We start from the raw sequence: 22825 nt of genomic DNA on the forward strand, positions 1-22825 counted from the left end.
CTCACACAAGGGAGGTACCGAGTGCTGTGACGTAACCCCCATGCCACTCAGCACGCCGTGTCCTGGCAGCTCTTCCCCGTGTTCACTGACGTGGCATGCCTCACAGGGCAGGGCAATGGCGTCTTCAGCAGAGTTGATAAGTGGAGTTGTCACATAACGGGAAATAGTCAGAATCACCCTACAAAGCTCCTTACATGGCTCACAAAGTGCAGTACATATACATTCAATCTAATTCAGTCATCTTTAGGCACCATCACTTTTGAGAATGACAAAGCCAGATGCAAGGAAGGAACCACCGACAGAACTGAAGACCTGGGCATTCAAATTCCTCTGCCCTCGTAATCCTACCGAGTCCCTGAGGGGAATGGAGACACTCGGAGATGTCTGGGGAAGGTTTACTCCCCGGGAGCGTGTCCTGTGAAGCCTCAAGGACTCTTACACCTGAGTGAGACTGTCAAGGTTGGGTTCTCAAGTCAGTGACTAGCCTGGCTCCCTCTTTTGAAGAGTCCCAGCACACAGTAGCTTGATAAAAGGCTTTGAAAAAGTCCTTGGCATGTTTAACTGGGATACACGCAGTTTCTCAACCTTATTTGACACTGGACCTTGATTCCTGTTGGTGTATGATGTCTATTAATATTCTGTGGGACATGTTCAATGTGGCATGCTGGGAATGCAGCCTCAGACCATTACTCAAAGCTTTTCTGACTTATTTTATAAACAATCCCTAACACAAATATTGATCTGCCTTCAGGGCACAGCAATTAAGAACAACCTAGAATTGGATGAAGAAGGCTGTCAGATTAAAAACAAAATGGACAGCTAACAGCCTGGCAGGAGTGGAAAGGACAGAAAACTTACAGAGCATCCACGGAATTATTTTCAGATATTCAACAAATATTATTGTATGGTATGATCACGGAGGTTCAGATGAGTAGCAGTCCTTAAGAAAATGTGACATCCTTGGCAAACTTGCTTAAGATGGTAGGAAGACATTTATTATCTTTACCAAGGTTAGAATTAAAAAGTTGGGTATATACAGACAAGATTCATTTGTTGGGAAAATTTATCTCCTCACCGCACAAGATAAGAACCGCAACCCTCTTACCATTCGCTTTCCCAGCTTCCCGCAGTTGTCTTTCCTTCAGATACTGCTCAGATCAGCCTCCTGGACAAAGGCCGAGTCAACCAACTCAAAAAGATTCTTCACGTCCTGCCCGCTTCATAAGAATCTGAGTTTTATTTAACCCCAAACATTTTTTTTTTTTTAAGGAGGAAGGTCTTTCTAATGAGTAAATTTCAAGATACCAGAACATAAATAAAAGTTTATTTATCTTTTAGGTCATGTCCACTCGTGAATCACATTCAGTACACGGATGAGAGACTTTGTTACAGTCCATGTCGTTGGCACCTCCTCCGTGGCCCGAGGCTTGTTGATCGAGGTTGTTCAGCCAGTCTCCTAATGTACAAAAAGCCTCTCCATCAATTTCGTGGGGTTTCTGTTGTTGTTGTTTGTTTGTTTTTTGCAGAGAAAGAGAACATTCAAAGGAATTATTCCCGGGAGCAGAAGTGGTCCTCATGCCTTCCACCCTTCCGCTTTCCACTGTGTTTAACATACCAACTATTCTCTTTAAATAACCGTTTTTTCCATCCTTACTCATTGTACTTGGACAGTTTCAACCTGGGGATAATGTTCATCGACTGCAGCTCCTGGAAGAGCAGCTTGCAGGCGTACGGGATGCGCAGGGAGGACACGTGGCAGGACGACTTGCAGAAATGGCACCTGAAACCCAAGTCAGCTGTGTTAGACGGACAGCAACTCAGAGGTAGGGGCCTGCACACAGGAAGTGAGGATTTGCTCTGAAAATTCCATGACCATCCTATCAAGTTCATTCGTTTTCTATTCCTCAGTGTTCAGTCACACTATCAAATATGTATGTATGTGCCCCCAAAATAAAAAGCAGCATCCAAGGCAGCAAAAGAAAGAACAAAACAATATCACTCCCCCAGTTTTAAAAGCATGGAATTTTAATCAGTACTTCCACACTTCTAGACCTTTCTCCTCAAAATGCAAAATATCTGCCTATGTATTTATTTTGAATGAGGCCCAGAAATCTGAACCGTCTGAGTGTTACTCAGATTTAGATGTTTTTTATTGTTGAAAGAGTTCCAAACCGATTGAATCCATGTCCATGTATGTGAAAAGCACCTACTACTCTATACTATTCTAGACAAGATGCTCAATTTGATTTCTGTCACTGAAATGCTTGAAGTGTGATGGGAAAGAGAAGACTTTCATATAGAAAGGTGGTACCCAATCAAATGCTACCTATTTTTCCAGCACTCTTCAAGCGTGGTTATTTCTCTTAGTCTTGGAAGCCACTGCACTGAACAACGTGCTGGCCCCTGTGCGAAACCAAGGAACCTGTGTGCGCGTGCGTGTGCGTATATTCTCATTTAATCCTCACAACAGCACCTGCTCCTGACCACTGTGCCTGCTCTTCCAATTAGGATTTTCTTTTCCTTCAGGAAGAGCCAGTGAACTGAACCTAGATCTTAGTCAATAGCTACAACTAAAGAAGGGTCCCTGGGGAGAAAGTGAATTATTTTCTCAGGTTTCAGACCAAAATAAGACCTTACCCTATACCTCAAGGATCTGGGGCATCTGGAACAATAGGTTTCCAGTAAAAATCCTGAGACTTAATATGTAGAAAACTAGGTCCTCCCAGTCAACAGGGGGCAAAATGAGTGCAAGAGGAACAGCAACCAGGGCTTTGAAGACTCAGTGCTGACTGGGGACTAGAGCGAGACTCCTTAGTGAACGGTAAAGGCCCTTCTGGAGGGATGTGTGTTAAAAACGTAGACACACGTGTTATTTCACTGAGTAATCACAAAAGTGGCAAAATATGTACACGAGAATGTTCACGGTCACACTACTTATAACGCACAGTAGCGTATGCATACTACTCCGGCATAAAGCAGGAGATGGCTCATGTGTCCAACAAGCAGTTTGTTCTGTGATTACAGGACATTTATGCAGAAGACTCCCGTGCAGCCATTAAGTGTGATGCTGAAGACCCACATTAGTGAAATGTAAAGGTGTCCAGGACACACTGTGGAGCAGAAAAAGCAGTTTGCTAAACAGTGTGATCACAAGGGGGGGTTTCAGTAAATGTATGAAGCCCCAAAATCATATGTAACAAGATTTTTTGGTGTACGTATTTTTACTTTTATACTGTTATCAGAATCTCAAAAGGGCTCATGACTGAAAATAAAGAAGGGTACAGGACTACTGGCAAACAGAGATGTCCCCAAAAGAGTCACTAAAATATTAATAGTGGTCATCTGTGGATGGTACAAATTAGTGTGACTGTTTGTATTTCTTCTTTATATATATATATCATTAACATTTTTTATAACTTTGAATATTTTACAAAGAGCAGGGATCATTTTCACCACCAGCAAAATAAAGCTTTATTATTTTAGAAAAGAAAAGCATTAAGGCTGAGAATTTGAATGTGGTGGTGAGTGAGTATACAGATATGAACTTCTTGAGGAGAAGAGTATGGAAAAGGGATGAGCCATGATGGACCTGTGCTCGGTCCCCACTAGGGGACTTGCAGAGGCCTTAACAAGCACTGTGGAGATTTGATTCCATCAACAGTAATAACAGGAACATGGTGGATGACTTTTTCCCAAAAGATTACCTAAAGACCTCTTTAATGCATTATAGTTTAAGAATTATGTTTTTAATGTGCCTGGGTTGATCTAATTTATCCAGGAATCATGTTCATGCTGTAATTAAACTGGAGAAATGGACTTAACTGGGGCAACTTCTTGCTGATTCTCCTGTCCAGTACATTACCTGGTGACTTCAGGTCAAGCTAATCCACTTAAAACTTCCATATGTGCTGATTCATAATCCAGAAAGCCCACTAATCTTCTCTATTATTAAATATTTCTCCATCATTTAAAATGTTCCAAAGCATGTATACACATACATACATATGCGTGTATATATATATATATATATACACACATAAAGAAAAATATTAAAATTTTTACCCTATTTCTGAAAGATTTCCAAAGAAAGAAACTTGACCCAAACAACAATACAATAAACTGATTTTTTAGGGAAAAGCAGCAAAAGGAGGCAGCCTGTGGCTTCACATGAGGAATGACTGTCCAGTAAAATATCCTCTACAAGCTAATTATCTTAATAGGGATTTTCTTCTCTCAGCAGTTTTCCTCTCTTTTGTGACTTATGCCCTCCATGTCTTCTGCAGAACAACAGTCTTGCTGTAAACATCCCCATAGCAATGCCTTACTAATGTGCAAATCACTGACAAAAGGCCAGTTTCAAGGTTCTGAACTGCTCTAATTACTCAGCCTCCATTGTGCTGTTCATTAAAGACCGACTTCCTCCAACAAACGCCTGTGCTCCCTCCCACACAACCCATCACACGCGATCAGGTAACGAACGACGGGAAAATGACAGCATCATTACGCTCCTCTGCCAGAAAGCGCGAGCAGGCTGCTAGACTACCAGACTGGATGAGGATTTTTTTCTGTTGGCAACGAGGGTATAAGTAGGCCACTCAAAATCAGACATATGGTATATCCAGGTCTGTTTAATTACAGTAGAGACCCTTCAACAGTGTAACCTGATTTAGTCCTCTTTCAAAGGATTTCAAATACAATACACATTGAACACATGAGCTTCAAAATTAGGCACTGCCATCAGATGATCTCTAAATGAGACAGAAACGAAGCAGGAAAGGAGATATGAATTTAACAGAATAATGTTGGGATCAATTACAGTTTATGTGAGTTTCCCTGAGTATTCAGAGGAAGAGAGGGGAAGGTTTTCAAAGGGCATGAAGGAAGCTGGTCTACTGCTTCCTTTCTTTTTCTCTCTCTCTTTCTCCCTTTCTCTCTCTCTTTCTTCTTCCGTTAGGGGGCATGGGAGGGAATGTGAGGAGAATGGAAAAGAAAAGGAAACTCTTTTTGAAGTTTCATGATCCCTATTCTTAATAAAATGACTCCTCTGTACCATCTTTTCAAAATAAATTACTTAAAAATCCTTGTGCCAACTCTGAAGACCTAAGACCTAGGTTCCAGGCACCTTCCTATTATACTTTTTTGTTGCTGTTGGTACACAACCAGGACAATAAAATGCAAACTCAATATGCATTTCAAGAGACAAAAAGACATCTCAGAACTGAAACATCTGCTCCATGTCACTGATATAAGAAACACTCAGGCTTATGCTTAGAATAATGTCACCTCTTCCCTGCCACCTTATGAAAGGAACGAACTGCAAATAGCCACCTCTTGCGTTAGTTTTTAAAATGAAACTATTTCTTCACAGACAAGAAGAAACAGACAACGATTTCTTCTCGTTAACTCTTCTACACCAAAAGAATCATAAAATAATTGGCTAAAGGGTTTTGTCATTTACCTAGCAAGGTGTATACTGTGTTCTAAGAAGCTCACTCATTCAGACTCTTGATTTGCTTTCATTCGCCAAGAAACTGGCAGCGTTAAGATGGCAAAAAGTTGGCCCCTGTATTCCTCAGACTCTGGCAATGAATGCTCATCTGGGCCTAACCCTGTCCTTCTGAGGATGCCCCACCCCCGGCCAGGGAAAAGGGTCTCTGGGAGGGTGGGTGAGGGCTGATGAGGGAGTTGAGGCTATTTCCGGTCCCCGCAGCATCTGGCTTATATACCTGTTAGACCTCATCTCTGATGGAAGAGTGAGTAGAGACTGGGGAACTACCAGCCCTCCTGCCTACAGGAGTACTTCGGGGCTCTCCTGGATCACGACTAACCCTAAACAGAGCAGCTGCCCTTTGGTGGTAGAGTGGAACCATTACAAGGAAGAAAGGTGTTCTAACTATACAAACACCAACAAAAAAATATGTAGCAACATCTTTTAAGCTGGCCTTTGTGTACTGAGCTCTACACAGAAATTACAAACTTTACGAGTTACATAATTTACCTATTGACAATCCTAAGCAATTATATTTTATTTAGCAACAACCAGGTCACAGGCTGGAGAAGCACGGGTAAACAAGACAGACTGGAGTTAGAATGAGCTAGAAGATAAGCTCCCTGTGAGCAGCCATTCATCTGTCTTATTCCCCACTGTATTTCTGGGGCCTAGAACAGTGTCTGAACTTAGCAGATTCTTACTAAATGTTTGTTGAGTGAATGACTGAGACAGACATGGTCTCTGTCTTCATGGAATTCACAGTCCAAGTGTAAAGCAGAGAGAGTACAGACAACATCCTGGCTCTGTCACCAACTTGCTATAAGAGCTGGGGCAACATACCTGGTTCTTTGGGTTTGAGGTTAAACGAGGGCATTCAACACAGTCTTCCACTAAAGGCTGCCAGTTAAAATATGCTGTAATTCTGAATCTGCTAGTATTTTTACAGATAAACGGTGTTATAAAAGGTACTCGAGATCATATTAAAAAGAAAATAAAGTCTCCTTGGGAGCTTAAACTATAGTGGCTGTAGACAGCAGAACATTAGGCAGACAAGCTAAGCATGTACATACAGAATCCCCAATTCCAGGAATGTCTGGATGGGGAAGGCTGGAGAATACGTGGGTATGATCCAAACTCTGAGCTGTGATTTAAGAGGCAAGGGATGTGGTATGAGAGACACGTGGTATCCACTTACCAGCCGGAGTACCCAAGAAGTCCGCACTGCCCACAGACATCAACCTCAAAGGCATCACTTGAAATCATCAGTCTCTCTAGTAAAAGCATACTTGCTCCATAACCGATTAAACAGTCACGTTCCATTTCTCCAAGACGCAAACCACCATCACGAGATCGCCCTTCAGTAGGTTGCCTTCGAAACAAGTTAGACAAATGTGTTATTATTATACTAAACAAACAAAGAGGCAGCATCACACGCTAGCTAAGGTCTTGCACAAGGCTTCAGAGTGGGCTCACCGGGATTCAAACTGCTTTTAGACAGTGACCAAAAGCAGGCTGCTCAGCCTCTCAGCCTCATTTGTAAAGCGCATGTTAGACAACCTATCCCAAAGAGGCTTGAAGGAGAAGAGATGTAACACTAGTGGTTGCTATTATTATTATTAGATAGAAATAATAGTTACATAATATTCTGTGATATAATAATAAATTAATATATAATCATATAAAACAGCAGTGCTAGCATTAACTATTACCATCACTTTCATCATTATTAGCACAGTATAGTCCTCAAATCAGGGTAGAATGTCTTTTGAGTACTTTCAAAGATGTCTCAGTTCTCTGTTATTTAAAGGCAGAAAAACTAAGCAGAACGCACTAAGGAAGAATCGTGGGTCCCCAATTGTTATTGCCAGGGCTCCAGGGAAGAGCTTTACTATTAAGAAATAAATTGAGCATGGAAAGAAGCAAAGAGAGTTTTATAAAATTTGGAATAGATCAGGAATCATCTGGAAGGATGGAGTACCTGAGCCAGATGGGAGGTTTCCCAGAGACTGGGAAAGTTCTGTGTGTCCCATTCAGGTCGCTCCTTCTTGTATGAGAACTGGGAAGCTATTAGCCCCCTGAATGGACTCCCTGTGGTTTATGTATCTGCTGGGCTTGAGAATACTTTAAAAGGTTAGGAATCCAAGACCCAGAGATGTAGGTAAAATAAGGGGATTCTGAAACAACTCAGGCAAACCCACCTAGATCCCACCTAGGTACTGATGACAGAAATTATTAAAAAAAAAAAAAAGTAAAGAAAAGAAAGAGAAAAAGAAAAAAGCAAGCTCCCTGGCTGGTTGATTTTGGAGTGACAGTCCTTAGAGGTAGTCTGAGCAGGAGTGGACTGTAAACCTCTTGTTTGCTTCATTCCGTAGCATTTTTAATCTTTGTTGTTGCCTCCAGTTTCCCAAAGATTTAAGAAGGTAAACACAGTGTACACCAGCCCATGCTGAAATGTTACCTTCTGTTGTTGAAAGTTACAATGGGAAATCAAATCGTAGATTATTTGTTGAAAGAAAATCTACCTATGAAAAACTTACAAATAGGTCTAAATGAACACATTATAGTAGCCACTTCATAACTGAGCACGATATCTGTTTTGATCTAGGGTGGGAGTCAGGGGCATCCCTACACCTGTGGTCACTGGACAAGTGAAGGGGGTCTGATCACATGTGGGCAGAACCCAAAACTTGGATTTTAACCAACTGAGATCACAGACTACAAAATACACTCCAGGCAGATTCATATGGAATACACAAAAGTAATTCTAAAGCAGCAACGTTTTTTACACAAGGCAAAAAATAGGAAACGTATTTTGAAATATGTTACTCTGAAATAGTTTTGTTTTGTTTTTGTTGCTTTTTTTGGCCGTGCCGCACGGCTTGTGGGATCTTAGTTCCCAGACCAGGGATCGAACCCAGGCCCTAGGCAGTGGAAGCGCGGAGTCCTGACCACCGGAGAATTCCCTGAAATACTTTTTGGATGTTGTAACTGAAACGGAAGTTCTGGAGGGGACAGCATTCAGGGGAGAGTTGCAGTGCCAGGTCAGAGTGCGCAGGGAACTGGGTATTTGCTGGGCCCCTCCCATGAATGGCACTGTATGCATTCTATTTTAAAACACCTGACGTTCACCAGCACGCTGCCAAGTGGGAGTTACCGTCTCCACTTCACATACGGGAGAAACTGAAGCTGAGAGGAGCGAAGTGATGTGTCCAGGGCTGGTGGAAGCGGTATACGGTGGAGATGAGTTCACATCCATGTCTGTCTGTCTCCCCAGGCCCACCCTCTCTGGCAACCTCGGCACTACTGCCAGATTGAGCCGGGTAAGTTTCTGTGGTGAGAACTGGCCTGTGCATTGTAGGATGTTCAGCAGCATCCCTGGTCTCCACCCACTGGATGCCAGTAGCTTCCTCGCCACCCGCCAGTTGTGACATCCCAAAATGTCTTCAGACACTGTCAAATGTCCCCTGGGAGGCACAATCGCCCCTGGGTGAGAACCACTGCCCTACACCCTGCTTCTCCAACTGGAAGATGCAGTACTAAGAACATGTGAAACCTAGTAATTATAATTCCCTTTCCCAACAACTGTACCCATTCATCAACACACAGACATTGTGCTTGGAATTGAGGACACACTGGTGAAAGGGCACATGTGGACTTTAACCTCCCAGAGCTTATTCTAATAAGCATGCAAGTACAGGTGCCTTATGCTCCAGTAACAGTTTTAAAAAATGACAGTTGTGGCCTCGCCACCAAATAACATATGTATGTGTTTTCTGTGTACACATGGGAGCATGCAGGTGTATCGATATGTGTTCATGTAAAGTGTACCTACATTCCTATATTTGAACCTTGTAAAATAGGACCATATTTAAACTGGTGCATAAATGCAAATGACTCTGTTAGGAGACTACTGGCAACACCTATGGTGGGCTTGCTCTTGCACCTATGAATTGATTTTTAATTGGCTGCTATTTTTTCATTTTAATCAGACGTATGTGATTTTTGATGCCTAAAACCCCAAATTTTGACATCTGCCTATTGCTATATCCGAGAAATGCAAGGTAGATTTAACCGCATTATAAATGCTTTTCTCTTACCTGGTAAGGACAGCTCGTGGTCCCCGGGCCCGGGCATGCATCTTATCGAGCACCATGTGTTTCAGTTTCTGATAGTACACGGGGCCAAAATAGATGTATGCTTCCAAGGGTTCACTGCAAAAAAGGTCAGAGTTTTAGGTTAAGAAACTAAGTTTGGGCTAACAAGAGACAGCCTTTTCTAGGACTCATCACTGGCAGGCCCTTATTTGTTTATGAACAAGTTTATGACTGAAAGAATGGAAGAGAGTGATTTTCAGTCTGCAGTGAACAAATATGCTAGAACTGAAAATATAAAAGTACCATGGATGCAATAAAAGATGCACTGCTCAATTAAGAAATAAAAATTTATGAACATTGGGGTGCAGTATCTTTTCGAATTAGTGTTTTTGGTTTTTTTGGATATATACCCAGGAGTGGAATTGCTGGGTCATATGGTAATTCTATTTTTAGTTTTTCGAGAAACCTCCGTACTGTTTTCCACAGTGGCTGCACCAATTTACATTCCCACCAACAGCGTATGAGGGTTCCCTTTTCTCTACATCCTCGCCAACATTTGTTATTTGTGTTCTTTTTGATGACAGCCATTCTCACAGGTGTGAGGTGATTCTCACTGTAGTTTTGATTTGCATTTCCCTAATGATTAGAGATGTTGAGCATCTTTTCATGTGCCTGGTGGCCATCTGCAAGTGCTCTTTGGAGAAATGTCTATTCAGTTCTTCTGCCCATTTTTAAAACGGGTTTTTGCTTTTTTTGATGTTGAGTTGTATGAGTTGTTTTTATGTTTTGGATATTAACCCCTTATCGGTCATATCATTTGCAAATATCTTCTCCCATTCAGTAGGTTTTCTTTTCGTTTTGTTGATGGTTTCTTTTGCTGTGCAAAAGCTTTTCAGTTTAATTAGGTCCCATTTGTTTATTTTTGCTTTTGTTTGCTTTAGGAGACGAATTCAAAAAAATATTGCTGCAATTTATGTCAAAGAGTGTTTTGCCTATGTTTCCTCTAGAAGTTTTATAGTATCTAGTCTTACATTTAAGTCTTTGATCCACTGGGTTTTTTTTTTCCATTGAGTTTATTTTTGTATGTGTTAAAGAATGTTCTAATTTCATTCTTTTTTATGTAGCTATCCAGTTTCCCCAGCACCACTTACTGAACAGACTGTCTTTTCTCCACTGTATATTCTTGCCTCCTCTGTCATAGATTAATTAACCATAAGTGTGTAGATTTATTTCTGGGCTTTCTATCCTGTTCCATTGATCTGTGTGTCTGTTTTTGTGCCAGTACCATAATGTTTTGATTATGGCAGCTTTGTAGTATAGGCTGAAGTCAGGGAGCACGATTCCTCCAGCTCTGTTCTTCTTTCTCAAGATTTTTTTGGCTATTTCAGGTCTTTTGTGTTTCCATACAAATTTTAAAATTATTTACAATTGCCAAGGTATGGAAGCAATCTAAGTGTCCATCAACAGATGAATGGATATGTGGTGTATGTGTGTGTGTGTGTGTGTGTGTGCGTGCGTGTGTGTGTGTATATATATATATATATACATATATTTGTGTATATGTATGTGTATATATATATATACACACACACACGCACGCACACACACACACACGCACACACACACATACACACAATGGAATACTACTCAGCCATAAAAGAGAATGAAATTTTGCCATCTGCAGCAACATGGATGGACTTGGAGGGCATTATGCTAAGTGAAATAAGTCAGACAAAGACAAACACTGGATGATATCACTTAATGTGGAATCTAAAAAATACAACAAATTAGTGAATAAAACAAAAAAGAAGGAGACTCACAGATATAGAGAACTAGTGGTTACCAGTGGGGAAAGGGAGGGGGAGGGGCAATATAGGGGTAGGAAAAAAGGGTTATTATGGGATTATATGAAATCATGTGTGAAACTTTTGAAAACTGTAAAGTACCATAGAATTTAAAGAATCGTTCATTCAGTTAAAAAAATAGTGAAAAAAAATTTAAACAGGTTGTGAAACAGTGTGAACAAGACAGTCCCTCCTTCACTGCTGCCACCCTCATCAGGCCACCATCCTTTCTTGCCTGGACGACTGCAGACAATCCTCCAGTTGGCCTCCTTGCTTCCACTCTTATCCCTCAACAATCTATTCTTCACACAACAAGCCAGAGTGATTCCTTCTAAATCATAAATCATAGCAGGTCATTTTTCTGCTCTAAATTCCCAATGGTTTCCCATTACATTCAGACTCTGCATCACCCAAATATTGTGTCACGGCCACAAGGTCTAACACAACCTGGCTCCTGTCCACCTGACTCATTTGCTATTCCCCTTCCTCACCGCTCATTCTACTCCAGCAGCACTGGCCTCTTCATTGTTCCTCAAATGTAGCAAGCCCACCTGCCCCAGGGCCTTTGTGCTTACTGTCAGCTCTGCCCGAAACATTCTTCCACCAGGTATTCACATGGCCCTGCCAAACCCTTCACCTCCTCCGAGAGGTGCGCCCCAATCACATTCTCTAGAGGTGCCTTCCTCCCACCCCAGCAACACAGTGCCAGTGCAGTCTCAACTCTCACCTTGGTTTTATGTTCTTCAGAGCACTTGTCACCGTTTGCTATTAAAGTACACATTTGTTACTTCTCTAATTATCGCCTGTTTTCCCCAGAAGAAGTAAATGCCGCAGAATAAGCACTTCATCTCCTTGTCACTGTGGCCCCTGCACTAATGACCCTGCCTGCCACACAACAGATACTCAGTAAACGTCTGTCACAGAGCTGACTCATGAGCCTTTAGAAAATCCGTAGTAAGAGTTTAAAAAGAGAGTGAATATTTAAGTGCTTTGACAGTGGAAAGCTTTTTTTTTTAATATAAATTTATTTTTATTTATTTATCTTTGGCTACGTTGGGTCTTCCTTGATACGCATGGGCTTTCTCTAGTTGCGGCGAGTGGGGGCTACTCTTCGTTGTGGTGCACAGGCTTCTCATTGCGGTGGCTTCTCTTGTTGTGGAGCACGGGGTCAAGATGCACGGGCTTCAGTAGCTGTGGTGCATGGGCTCAGTAGTTGTGGCTTGCAGGCTCTAGAGCACAGGCTCAGTAGTTATGGCACACGGGCTTGGCTGCTCTGAGGCACGTGGGATCTTCCCAGACCAGGGGTTGAACCCGTGTCTCCTACACTGGCAGGCAGATTCTTAACCACTGCGCCTCCAGGGAAGTCCCTGCATAAAGTCCCTGAGATAAAGACCTCTTTATCTGTTTTCTTAGTTGTACCACAAGGGGGTCAGACTAAAGTTCTTTCCAGCTTTAATAATAAATGATTCTAATTCCTCCACTGTATGGCTGCTCACAGTAGAATTTCTAGAACTCTGTCACCTAATGCCATTCTATCATTAACTGAATAAAGCCAGATGCAATTTTTCCTCCTAGCTATACTCGAAAATGTGACAAGGGATGAAAGCTGGTGGGTGAATATGGTTTTAAGCCCTTTATGAAACTTTCAACTAACAAGCTAAAGTAGTGTTTCTCAAACTTTGCAACTGAGATGAATGGCAAAGAAGTGAAAACACTTATTGGCTGGGGGCACTGGGGAAGGTGGTGCAGACAGAGCCTACAGCTGTCCATAGGAAGCAGAGCACAACCCATCCAAATCTTCCAGTAAAGTTATGTTCAGAAGGTCCACCAAATTGATTCACTGGTTTTGCATACTTTCTGGTCAACTACTGCATTATTTCTGGATGAGAAGCAAAGACCAAAATGATCAGTTTAGCAGTGATAACTGTTTTTTTGAAATGGACCATAGTTACCTCACTGAATCATTTTGAAATGGACCATCACTCTTGCCCTGTAATGTGATTTCCTGTAACACCTCAACTATGATACACCTAAAGAAATCCACATTATTACAGTCTAGATAGGTCATTTGAGAAAGCAGGCAATATTTTTAACAGATACAGATTTTGGCCATTTTCGTCATATCTGGATAGTCTATTTGCAGCACTAACATCAAGCTCTGTGTTTTCACACATGCTTCCATGCTGAGTTTCACTTGTGCTCGAGCAGTTTGAAACCTCAGAAGAACGGTATAAATGCTATGTCCCAGAGTTTTATCTGGCATAAAATATGTAAGTGGGTCTTAATTTAAGCAACTGATTCGATCCTTTAAAACCATGTGTGAGTCAAGCTTGAAAACCTGATCATTCAGGGTAACCTCAGGGACATCTGTTTCTCCAGGGAACCAGGAAGACCCAGCGCTCTGCTGTGTCTCCCTTCAGGCTGCTTTCCAGCCTCCCCTCAGGCTGCAGCCGCTGCCTCTTCCACTTCCCTGAACTTCCCAAGCTCTGCCCCTTGTAAGGTGTTCAAAACGCTTCTCCCCTGCACGAAACACTCTCCAAATGTCTCTTCTCATCCTTCGTATCTCCACTGAAATAGCCACCTCCTCACAGGGGTCTTCTAACCTATTCTTTGGTTTCATTTTGGTGAGAGCTATTTGTACTTGTGTTGATTTGTTTTCATTCCTTTATTCAACAAGCATTTATGGAGTGCCTGCTGTATGTCAGGCTCTGTGCTAGACACTGGAAATAAAACAGTAAACAAAACAGACAAGCCCTGCTCTCATGTAGGTTACATTCCCATTGGAGAGACAGATAGTGCTATTATATGGTATTATTACATTACTTGATAATGATGAATGCTACAGAGAAAAATACAGCAGGAAATGGGCAACACTGAGTTGTGGTTTTAAAGTAAGTAGTCAGGGTAGGCCCTGCTGAGAAGTTACTTCTTGTCTTATTTTTTAATGTCTAGTAACAAATCTCAGTGGTCAGCCCCCTAGGTCAGGGACCATGTCTATTTTGTTCACTGTTACATACTTAGTACCCAGCACATGTTAGGTGTTTAACACGTCATCGGTGAATGAACGCGCAAATGTTACGCCTCAGGCTACCTGTCAGAGCATTAAGTATCTGATATTCATCACAGTAGTGCAGAGAAAGGCCAACAGTTAAGAGATTTTGTATTATAGACAACTGATGTGTTCTTTAAAAGCTGTGCAGAAATCCTATTTTGGTAAGTAAGATCTTTCTACTTTTTAAATGGGAGCCTTATCGGCAAAAGGGCACTCCTTAGTTTATTAGTTTTCTAAATTTGGACTTTCTTTTCTCCCCTCCCCCAGTTTCACTGAGATATAATTGACAAATAACATCATGTAAGGTGTACAACGTGTTGATGTGATACACACATACCGCAAAATCACTACCACCATAGCTTAGCTGCCACGTCCACCATAAATCTGGATTTTCTTGTATCAGATTTCTTAAAGGAGTAAAGCCGTATATCTTAAGGGCTCTTATGCCTTATCATATTTTTACTTTTATCCTTTTACTTTAATAAAATCATACTTTTACTTTAATAAAATCGTAATTTTCCTTTTCTAAACACATACTCACCCCGTGATGCCAGAGGTAACATAGTCTTTCCCCAAGTAGTTATAACCGTGGCGAACGAGGTCCTCACACACATCCTTCACTTTACTGCCTCCAAACGCAGTGCCGTAGTGGAATCTGCCGTCTAACACGCCGGCCTTGCCCGCCAACAGCTCTATTAACTTTCCCACCTGTGGGATGTGAACAAATTAAGTGAGCACCTTCCTGTGGTTTAGGAATTCTGTCTGTTTATTTAGCTCTGGCCTGTTTCTTCCAAAAGATTATAAGACTACTACTATTAATAAGAGTGATAAATCAGTAGTAGCAAATATTTATCCTCTCTTACCGTGACCTAAGTTTACGCCTCCAAGACCCCGATGGGATAGGTACTATTACCTCCCTCAGTTTACATCTGAGGAAACAGAGGGGTTAAGCAACTTTGAAGTCCCACAGCTGGTAAGTGTCAGAGCCAGGATGACAGAATGGTAACCACAGAAAGGGAGATACATTGATACGTGGGGTTCTTCTGTTGAGGGGTGAGTTCATCACTCAGAAGACTGCTCTCGAAGGGAAGCCCAGACCTCTCCACACCCCCTCTGTAGAGGAGATTAGCCCCCACTGTCAGGGTCTAGGGACCTATTTATTTGGCAAGAGGTAAAAGGGCCCTTTCCGAAAACCAGTTTCAGGGCCCCATCTCCTCCGCTCACTACAAACCAACTGCCTGCCTTTTTTCTTAAAGACAACGCCTCTGAAAACCATACTAACTGGGCTTCCCTGGTGGCGCAGTGGCTGTGAGTCCTCCTGCCAATGCAGGGGACACGGGTTCGAGCCCCGGTCCCGGAGGATCCCACATGCCGCGGAGCAACTAAGCCTGTGCACTGTGGCTGCTGAGCCTGCGCTCTAGAGCCTGCGAGCCACAACTACTGAGCCCGTGTGCCACGACTGCTGAATCCCGTGCGCCTAGAGTCCGTGCTCCGCAATGAGAGGCCACTGCAATGAGAAGCCCACGCGCTGCAACAAAAACCCAACGCAGCTAAAAATAAATATATTTTTTTAAAAAAAGATAACATTCCTTCCTAAAACAGAAAAACAAAACAAAACAAAAAAACCCGTACTGACCGTCATTCGAGATGGGAAGCCATGGGGGTTCATTATGATGTCCGGACAGATGCCAGAATCACAAAATGGCATGTCTTCCTGAGGGACGATCAAGCCACAAACACCTGAGGGAGAGAAGATTTCATGCCACGTAGAGCCAACCGGCAGAAAGGAAGAACACAGTACTTAATTGGGATCTCCCTGCTGCCGTCTCTATTTCCACTGCTCTCAAACCTTCTCCGTGGTCTCCATCAAGAGTAATAAAAGCAACTTCCAACAATCCTGCTACACGAACAGTTCAAAAACGACTGTCCTTGCAGAAAGGCACTGCAGCCTGCGGGTCGGCCTTCTGGCACGACACACAACGTGCCGTCAGGCCGTCTGCCCGGCCTCTCTTGCCCCAGACAGGGGAGAGCAGTGGCTTCCCCACGCCCCAGCCCCATCGTCGTTCCTGACACTGCAAGTCAGCGGCAATCTCGCTCCTTGTCAGCCAGTCTGTGATCTGCTACCTAACGTACCCACAGCACAGGAACGCGAGTTCTCTGATCACCAGAACTGACTGGGCAAGGGATGTGTTTAGACTGTGGTTTTAAAACCTGGGATAAGGAGTCCTTGTGAGTGGCTGATGCACTAACAGGTCTACCTACTGGCTGCCGAGCCCTGGCTGGTGGGCTGGTTTCTGCCAGGGCTCCCCTGGCCGAGCCTAAGCTGCCCTAGGGAACTGTAATTCCTATAGCTTATGGCATGCTAGAAAAGTGACCTCTGATCGAAGTTGTAGAGTTGAACAAGAAAATTAAATGCCAAATTACTCTTGGAAGAAAAGGCTGGAATTAGAAATGAAATTCTAAGAACGAAAACCAAACCAAACCCCACCAGAACTCTGCACTCTACTGACGGTCTCTTAAGTTAGTTGTACTTTATTACTCCCTAAATATTATTCTAACCTGTAAGGGATCTTATTGCTTAAATAGTTTTAAATTCCTCTGATTTCTTTCTTGGTAGAACGACTATACGGGTACAGTTTTAGATTGTTCACCACAAGCTACCTAATTCAGAATTAGAAAACTAGTGTACAATGGCACTGGACCAGGAAAAAAAATGCTTTTATATTTCTTAACATGAACTTTCTTTTCCTTTGTATACAAAGTTATCAACCATCTGCACCTACTGAAAAGAAACTGTTCTCTAAGAAATGTTTCTTTCCTCAGTTTGATTTCTACATAATTACTCAAACTTTTTTAAAATAAAATTTTTGTGCAAGTTATAATCACCAAGACCTGAAGTCTAAAGAAAAAGAGTGCCATCTGCCTATTTAACATCGGTTATCAATGTTCAGGTTTCCAGTGGCTATGAACGATATGGTAACTCGGTTTATGAAGTTGAATCCTAGAGCATGCCTTTTTGGTTGAAATTGTATTGTTTATTATAAAGAACATATGCTTTCCTACATTAAGTCCAGAAACATTCAGTTCACTTTATTTCAAATTCAGCTACAATGTGTTAGAATTTAAATCAAGCAGAGTCTGTGACCCTCCTTTCTCTCCTCCAAAAATCCATCTTTGTCCACACTGAAATTATCTAACAAAACACTAGGGCTACTGGGAAATCTACTCTGAAAGACATCAAACTGTAAATCTAGGTGCAACCGACAACAACATTGTTTAGCAGTGAACAAAATGTTAAAAACAGCAATTCCTAAAGAGGCCAGTCCCTGGGACGTGCTTGGGTGAGAATGTCACTTTGGCTGGTGAGGAGGTGGAAGGTTCAGCTACATCCCTTCAAAACAAAACTGAAGAAAAGCCTCGGCACCCCTTCAGCAGCAGTTCACAGGGGGATGCTGGCGTCGGCTCAAGAGGAAGCTGCCTGTTCACCCCCGACAAGAGAAGGTGGGAGTGAGGTGCAGGAGGTACAGAAACCCACTGCGGAAGCAGGACGCACTCATATTGGGGGAGGGTAAGGAGTGGGATGATTTGCATTTTGTATTCTCAGTCTTAGTTGACAAGTTTAATCAAGCAAATTTAACTTCATTTTGTTATTAAAATGTAAGCAATGCTCCCTCCCCTGAAATCTGAATCTCCAATAACTCTTCTTGAAGTCTGATTAATATTTGGTATAGAGATTCCTTTCTTGGGAAGTTATTTTCTTATCAGCCCTTTTCTGACATTGCAGTTTAAAAATACATTGGTTATATAAGTCACTTACAGATTTTTTTCATTCCATTATAGGAATGGCTTTGGCCACATCGGAATCAAGGGCACCTGTAAGCCAAAAATTAAATCTTAGCTAACTTAAAATTACTTTAGGCTCTGAAAACCCTTTTATATGCCAAGATGGTTCCCATAGCAGACAGGCCTGTGTTGTTTGTTTTGTGTGAAAGTGAATGATAAAAGATCCATGAAATCGACACAGAAAGCCAGAACAGCAGAAAGAACTGAGGGCTCTCCATCATTGCGGCTTCTACCCTCTGCTGACTTGTGGAACAATGGAAGCTACACATCCAACTGCAGATCTAACACAGCTGTGCATTTCATTAGATGAAGAGCACTAGTGACACAAGTAAATAATTAACTTATTCTGGTCCGCTGACTGTGCTTATGAGACCAGTCATAGCTGACAGATTTTAATACAAGTTAACACAAAGAAACCATAATGAGCTTAGAAGTTAAAACAAAATATTTAGACAGAATTTGATGATCTCGAATCTCAAATTAGAAAAATGATTTTTTAAAGTTCGTATTTTACTGAATTCATTTGGTGGGGGGAAGAGAGTTCTCAATCTTAGAACCAGACTTCTCTTTCTTTTTTTAAAGGTATTTCTGTTTCAGAATTATTCAAATCCTTAATTAAAGTAGGAAGGTTTTCTTCTTATTTTTCAAATGAAAAATTAAAACTCTGGTTTCTCCAGGGACAGAGGCATAAAAATCTCTTCCAATATTTAGAACTCTTAAAAGTTATAGTTAGTTTCCTTTAACACTGGTTTAAAAATGTAAATGATATGCAGTACGCTTCAGTGTGTTAACACTCCCCTGGATCCTTGAAAAGGGGATGGACTACAAATAAACCATATCTAATGGAAGCTGTTGTGAAACAATTACTGATTCATACCTTAAATGCTTACACAGCATTTCAGATTTTAAAATAAAATTTCACCCCCCCCCCCCCCCACCCCCGGCTCAGGCTGGTGTCTCGACTCCATTGTTTATATAGCACAACCTCCTGGCAGTGAATTGCAAATACACCAGTTTAACAGGACCGGGAACACTTAATGCCCTCATAGGGGCCAAATGGGAATTAGACCACAGATTACACTACTGAACTTTTAACAAATGAAAACAGACAACAAGGAAAAACTGGAACACAGAAAGTTAGAGCAGAAAGGTTCTACAGATACCCAGTCATTAAAATATTACTCCATCACTGTCAATCTTAATTTCAAGTTGTAAAGGTAAAGAATTTAGGGAGTCTCAGGAAGCCACAAATCTCACCGCCAAGCCACACAGGAAAGGCAAATCTGGGGATCCACTGCCACGGTTCTCTGTGTTACGGCCCCTACACTGGAGGCTCTTACACCAATTTGTCATTTCTATTTCTGTGGCCTCGCAGAACACGCAAATCATTTAAAGAATACCCAGCAAAAGTCCAGTTAATCTGACAAATCACTCTTAGAAAGTATTTCTAATTGTAAACAGCAATTCACTTGTTCAAAAGTCATTTGTGGACTTTTTTTTTTTTAAACTAGTCTTAGTGTAATGGATCCATCTCAATCCAAATAGAAAAAAAAAAAAGGTAAGAACGTGAGAAAAAAGATAAGGAAGAAAACTAAAGCATTATATTACCATATAAAGACAGGAAAGCAAGTAACAACTGGCAAAAGACAACTGTAATAACATCTTTAATCTGAGATCTGTTTTGGGTGTGACTTTAACGTGTTGAGAACCAGCTAGCAAAGGGTTTTCTCTTTTGCTGATAGCCGGGTCTCCCCTTAGGATCACACTCCGCTTCACTTTTTAATTTAAAAAATTTTTATTTAGCAAGTCTACCTTCTATGTAACCACTTTTGGATTAACTTTATCACTCTCAGGTTGATAATATATTTTCACTCTTCCTTTTCTGAGTGAGAAAAGAGAATCTTCTCCCTCGATGCCCTCAGTTAATAAGCTGCGTGACAAATGCTGTGACGGAGGCGGGGGATACGAAGAGGTTCAGAGACTTGAGTCCACTTGAGAGGTGTCCCACGCAGAGGAGCCTAACTGAATACTGACCATGAAAACACCTGGATAGTTCAGCTTACCAGGTTCTAATGCTCTAAGAGATGCAGAGCAAATCAGGCAGTATGTCCTGCTGAAATAACACTAATCAGAGTCTAAACTGCCTACTTTCTGTGAGCACCAGTTAGACAAGACTTTTCTTTTTCTGCAGTTTAACACTCTGTCACTAAGCAAAGGTGAAATGATGCTCCGATTATTCTCTATCAGTCCTAGTGCAAGAAGAGGGTTGGTGTTTGCTGAAGGAGTGATCACTGTATTAATGCCCGGTATTAATGAGGTTCATAAATGGGGGCCGGGGGGAACGCGATCTATAACGGGCTCATCACCCCTTGGACACTCAGACCTGTGTAGGGTGGGACATCCTGGAATTGGGTGACCTTAATTTGTCTCTGTGCTGTTCAACTGATATTGTTACCTTGGGGATAAAGCACCACTTTCTGGTGAGCCTTAGCTGTTTGGTCTTTGGAATGGGAATAATTAGCACCTATCTCATGAGGCAACTGTGTTAGAAGAACAGATGAGCTAATGTCTGAGAGGTACTTTAAGGTCCTCAGAGAAAGGCGGCATCTAAATACAAGGAATTATTATTATATAAGAAACCTAATTACTCTCAGCAGGAAGCAAACTAGCAACGCAAAGGAGACCAACTTAATGAATGGAAGGGGCAGATGCAGTTGCACTAACTGGCTGAAGAGACCGAAAAGCAGCTCACTCCGCTGGGTTCAGATCATTTCACACGATCAGGATGGTGTCTCCTAATAACGTCAGAACTTCACAGGACCTGGGCTGCGGATTTCCAGGGCAGAGTAGCTTGCTGCTGATGAATATGGCGGTAAACAGGGCCGAAGAAGCAGGAGGAATGCTTTCAAGTTCGACTGTTCGTGTTAAATAAGAAATGTTTCTACTTTGAACAAACGCATCTCGATAAGCCTTTACATATTCAGAAATGTAAGTCTCTAAATCAAAACATGAAGGCTAACACAGGTGGTTGCTCCTTTCTTCCTTTTCCCCTTTCCAGTTATTGAATTAACCTTCTTTTATTCTCACACCACCACCTTAAATAATCCCAAGGGGGAGGGGAGGAGACAAAAACTGTTGAATCATATTAGCTTTGTTCTGTTGTTGAATCACTTCCAGATCTATCACATCACTTGCCATATCCCGGTTGACATAATTTTAATTCGGCTCTTCCTTACATGTTAACAGATAAATAATGCATAAGAAAACTTGATTAGCTTTCTTATTAAAACATCACTCTAAATGAGAGGAGGCGCTAGAAGACAATACAGTTTTTACACGGCTTTCCCATGAGCAGTTGAATGGTTTGATGTGATAAATTTGCATAGTCTGAAGCACACAAAGGGCTGATTAATTGAAACCCTTACAATGCTTCTGGAAGCAGCTATTGTAAAACAATAACCATAGGAACTTTACAAAATACACATGGCTGAATGTGTCAAGAGCTTAATAAAATGTGTTGAGGCTACACTATTTGGAAACAGAATTGGAGATTTTTATTCTGGGCCATAAAACACTAAACACCCTAATTTCAAAGCTTTACTTGGATATTTACTGAAAGGTCAGAGGGTTACTGGCTAGCTACCGAAGACCAAAATTTGTTCTTAAAAAACTAAAATAAAATCTTCTCGAGGTGTCTATGTGGACAAAATAATCTTGATTTCAAACATTAAAGTAAGAGTTGCCAGAACTTCTTTTTGGAACAAAACTCTGAAGGATTGTCTGGCATCATATACCTTATCTTGGGGCTCACACTGTTAGCTCCATCGGCCCCCTTCTTCCCTCCCACTTGGAGTCTTTCATTCAAGCAGGATCAAGCAAAGTAGGGAGCCAAAGACATCCAGACTTTGAAGCTTCAGACTAGCAGAGGGGATTTTAGACAGTCTCAAGTGCTACATGAGTGCAAGGTGTTATTATTATTACTTTAAATCAGAGTCTTTTCATTCTCTCAATTTTAGAGAACATAATATAGAGAATGGAAATAACAAGTAAAGGTCTGGAAAAGGCAAAGTTTTTGCCCAGCCTTGTTTAACAAACAAACTTTCCTCTTGGCTTTTCTGCCACATACAAATTAATATTTTCTTACTTCCCACAGCCTCTTCATACCTACTGTATAAAGATTCTTCAATGTGTTGGAAAGTCAGGGTAGACTTTTTTTTCTTCTAATAAACATTCAGTTAATATCTTAATAAATTAATTTAACAGGTTGCTGAATAACTTTTATTAATGCAAAATGGAGGCAAGTGACCTTATAATGAAACTTTTGTTGAACAAGAGAGGGCCAAAGACGAACCTTCCAAACAATGTTACCCATAAATGCATAATCCTTATGAACCAATACTGTGAAAAAACTCCATTTAGTAAGACTATATTTCTATTTTAAAACAAAGTTTGACTTCACTCCACTTAAACTAGCTGTCTGAGGATTTAGGGGGAGATACTG

At 41.5% G+C, this 22825-nt stretch overlaps 1 protein-coding gene across 2 annotated transcripts in view; it reads right to left on the reverse strand.

The window, feature by feature from the left end:
- Nucleotides 1-973: 973 nt before the first annotated feature.
- Nucleotides 974-22825, reverse strand: part of POLR3B (RNA polymerase III subunit B) — a 130650-nt gene continuing 108798 nt past the window's right edge. Inside the window, exons 24-29 of one of the 2 annotated variants that reach the window (XM_032646258.1) lie at nt 16118-16221; nt 15023-15189; nt 9589-9702; nt 6687-6860; nt 1616-1780; nt 974-1496 (exon numbers count right to left, since the gene is read on the reverse strand). In XM_032646258.1, the coding sequence (XP_032502149.1) occupies nt 1651-1780; nt 6687-6860; nt 9589-9702; nt 15023-15189; nt 16118-16221 (689 nt within the window). In that variant the 3' untranslated portion in view covers nt 974-1496; nt 1616-1650. Of the gene's footprint in view, nt 1781-6686; nt 6861-9588; nt 9703-15022; nt 15190-16117; nt 16222-22825 lie in introns of both variants that reach the window. The other variant, XM_032646257.1, reaches the window with a different exon arrangement.

The sequence above is a fragment of the Phocoena sinus genome, chromosome 10 (assembly GCF_008692025.1).
Source record: "Phocoena sinus isolate mPhoSin1 chromosome 10, mPhoSin1.pri, whole genome shotgun sequence".
NCBI lineage: Eukaryota > Metazoa > Chordata > Mammalia > Artiodactyla > Phocoenidae > Phocoena > Phocoena sinus.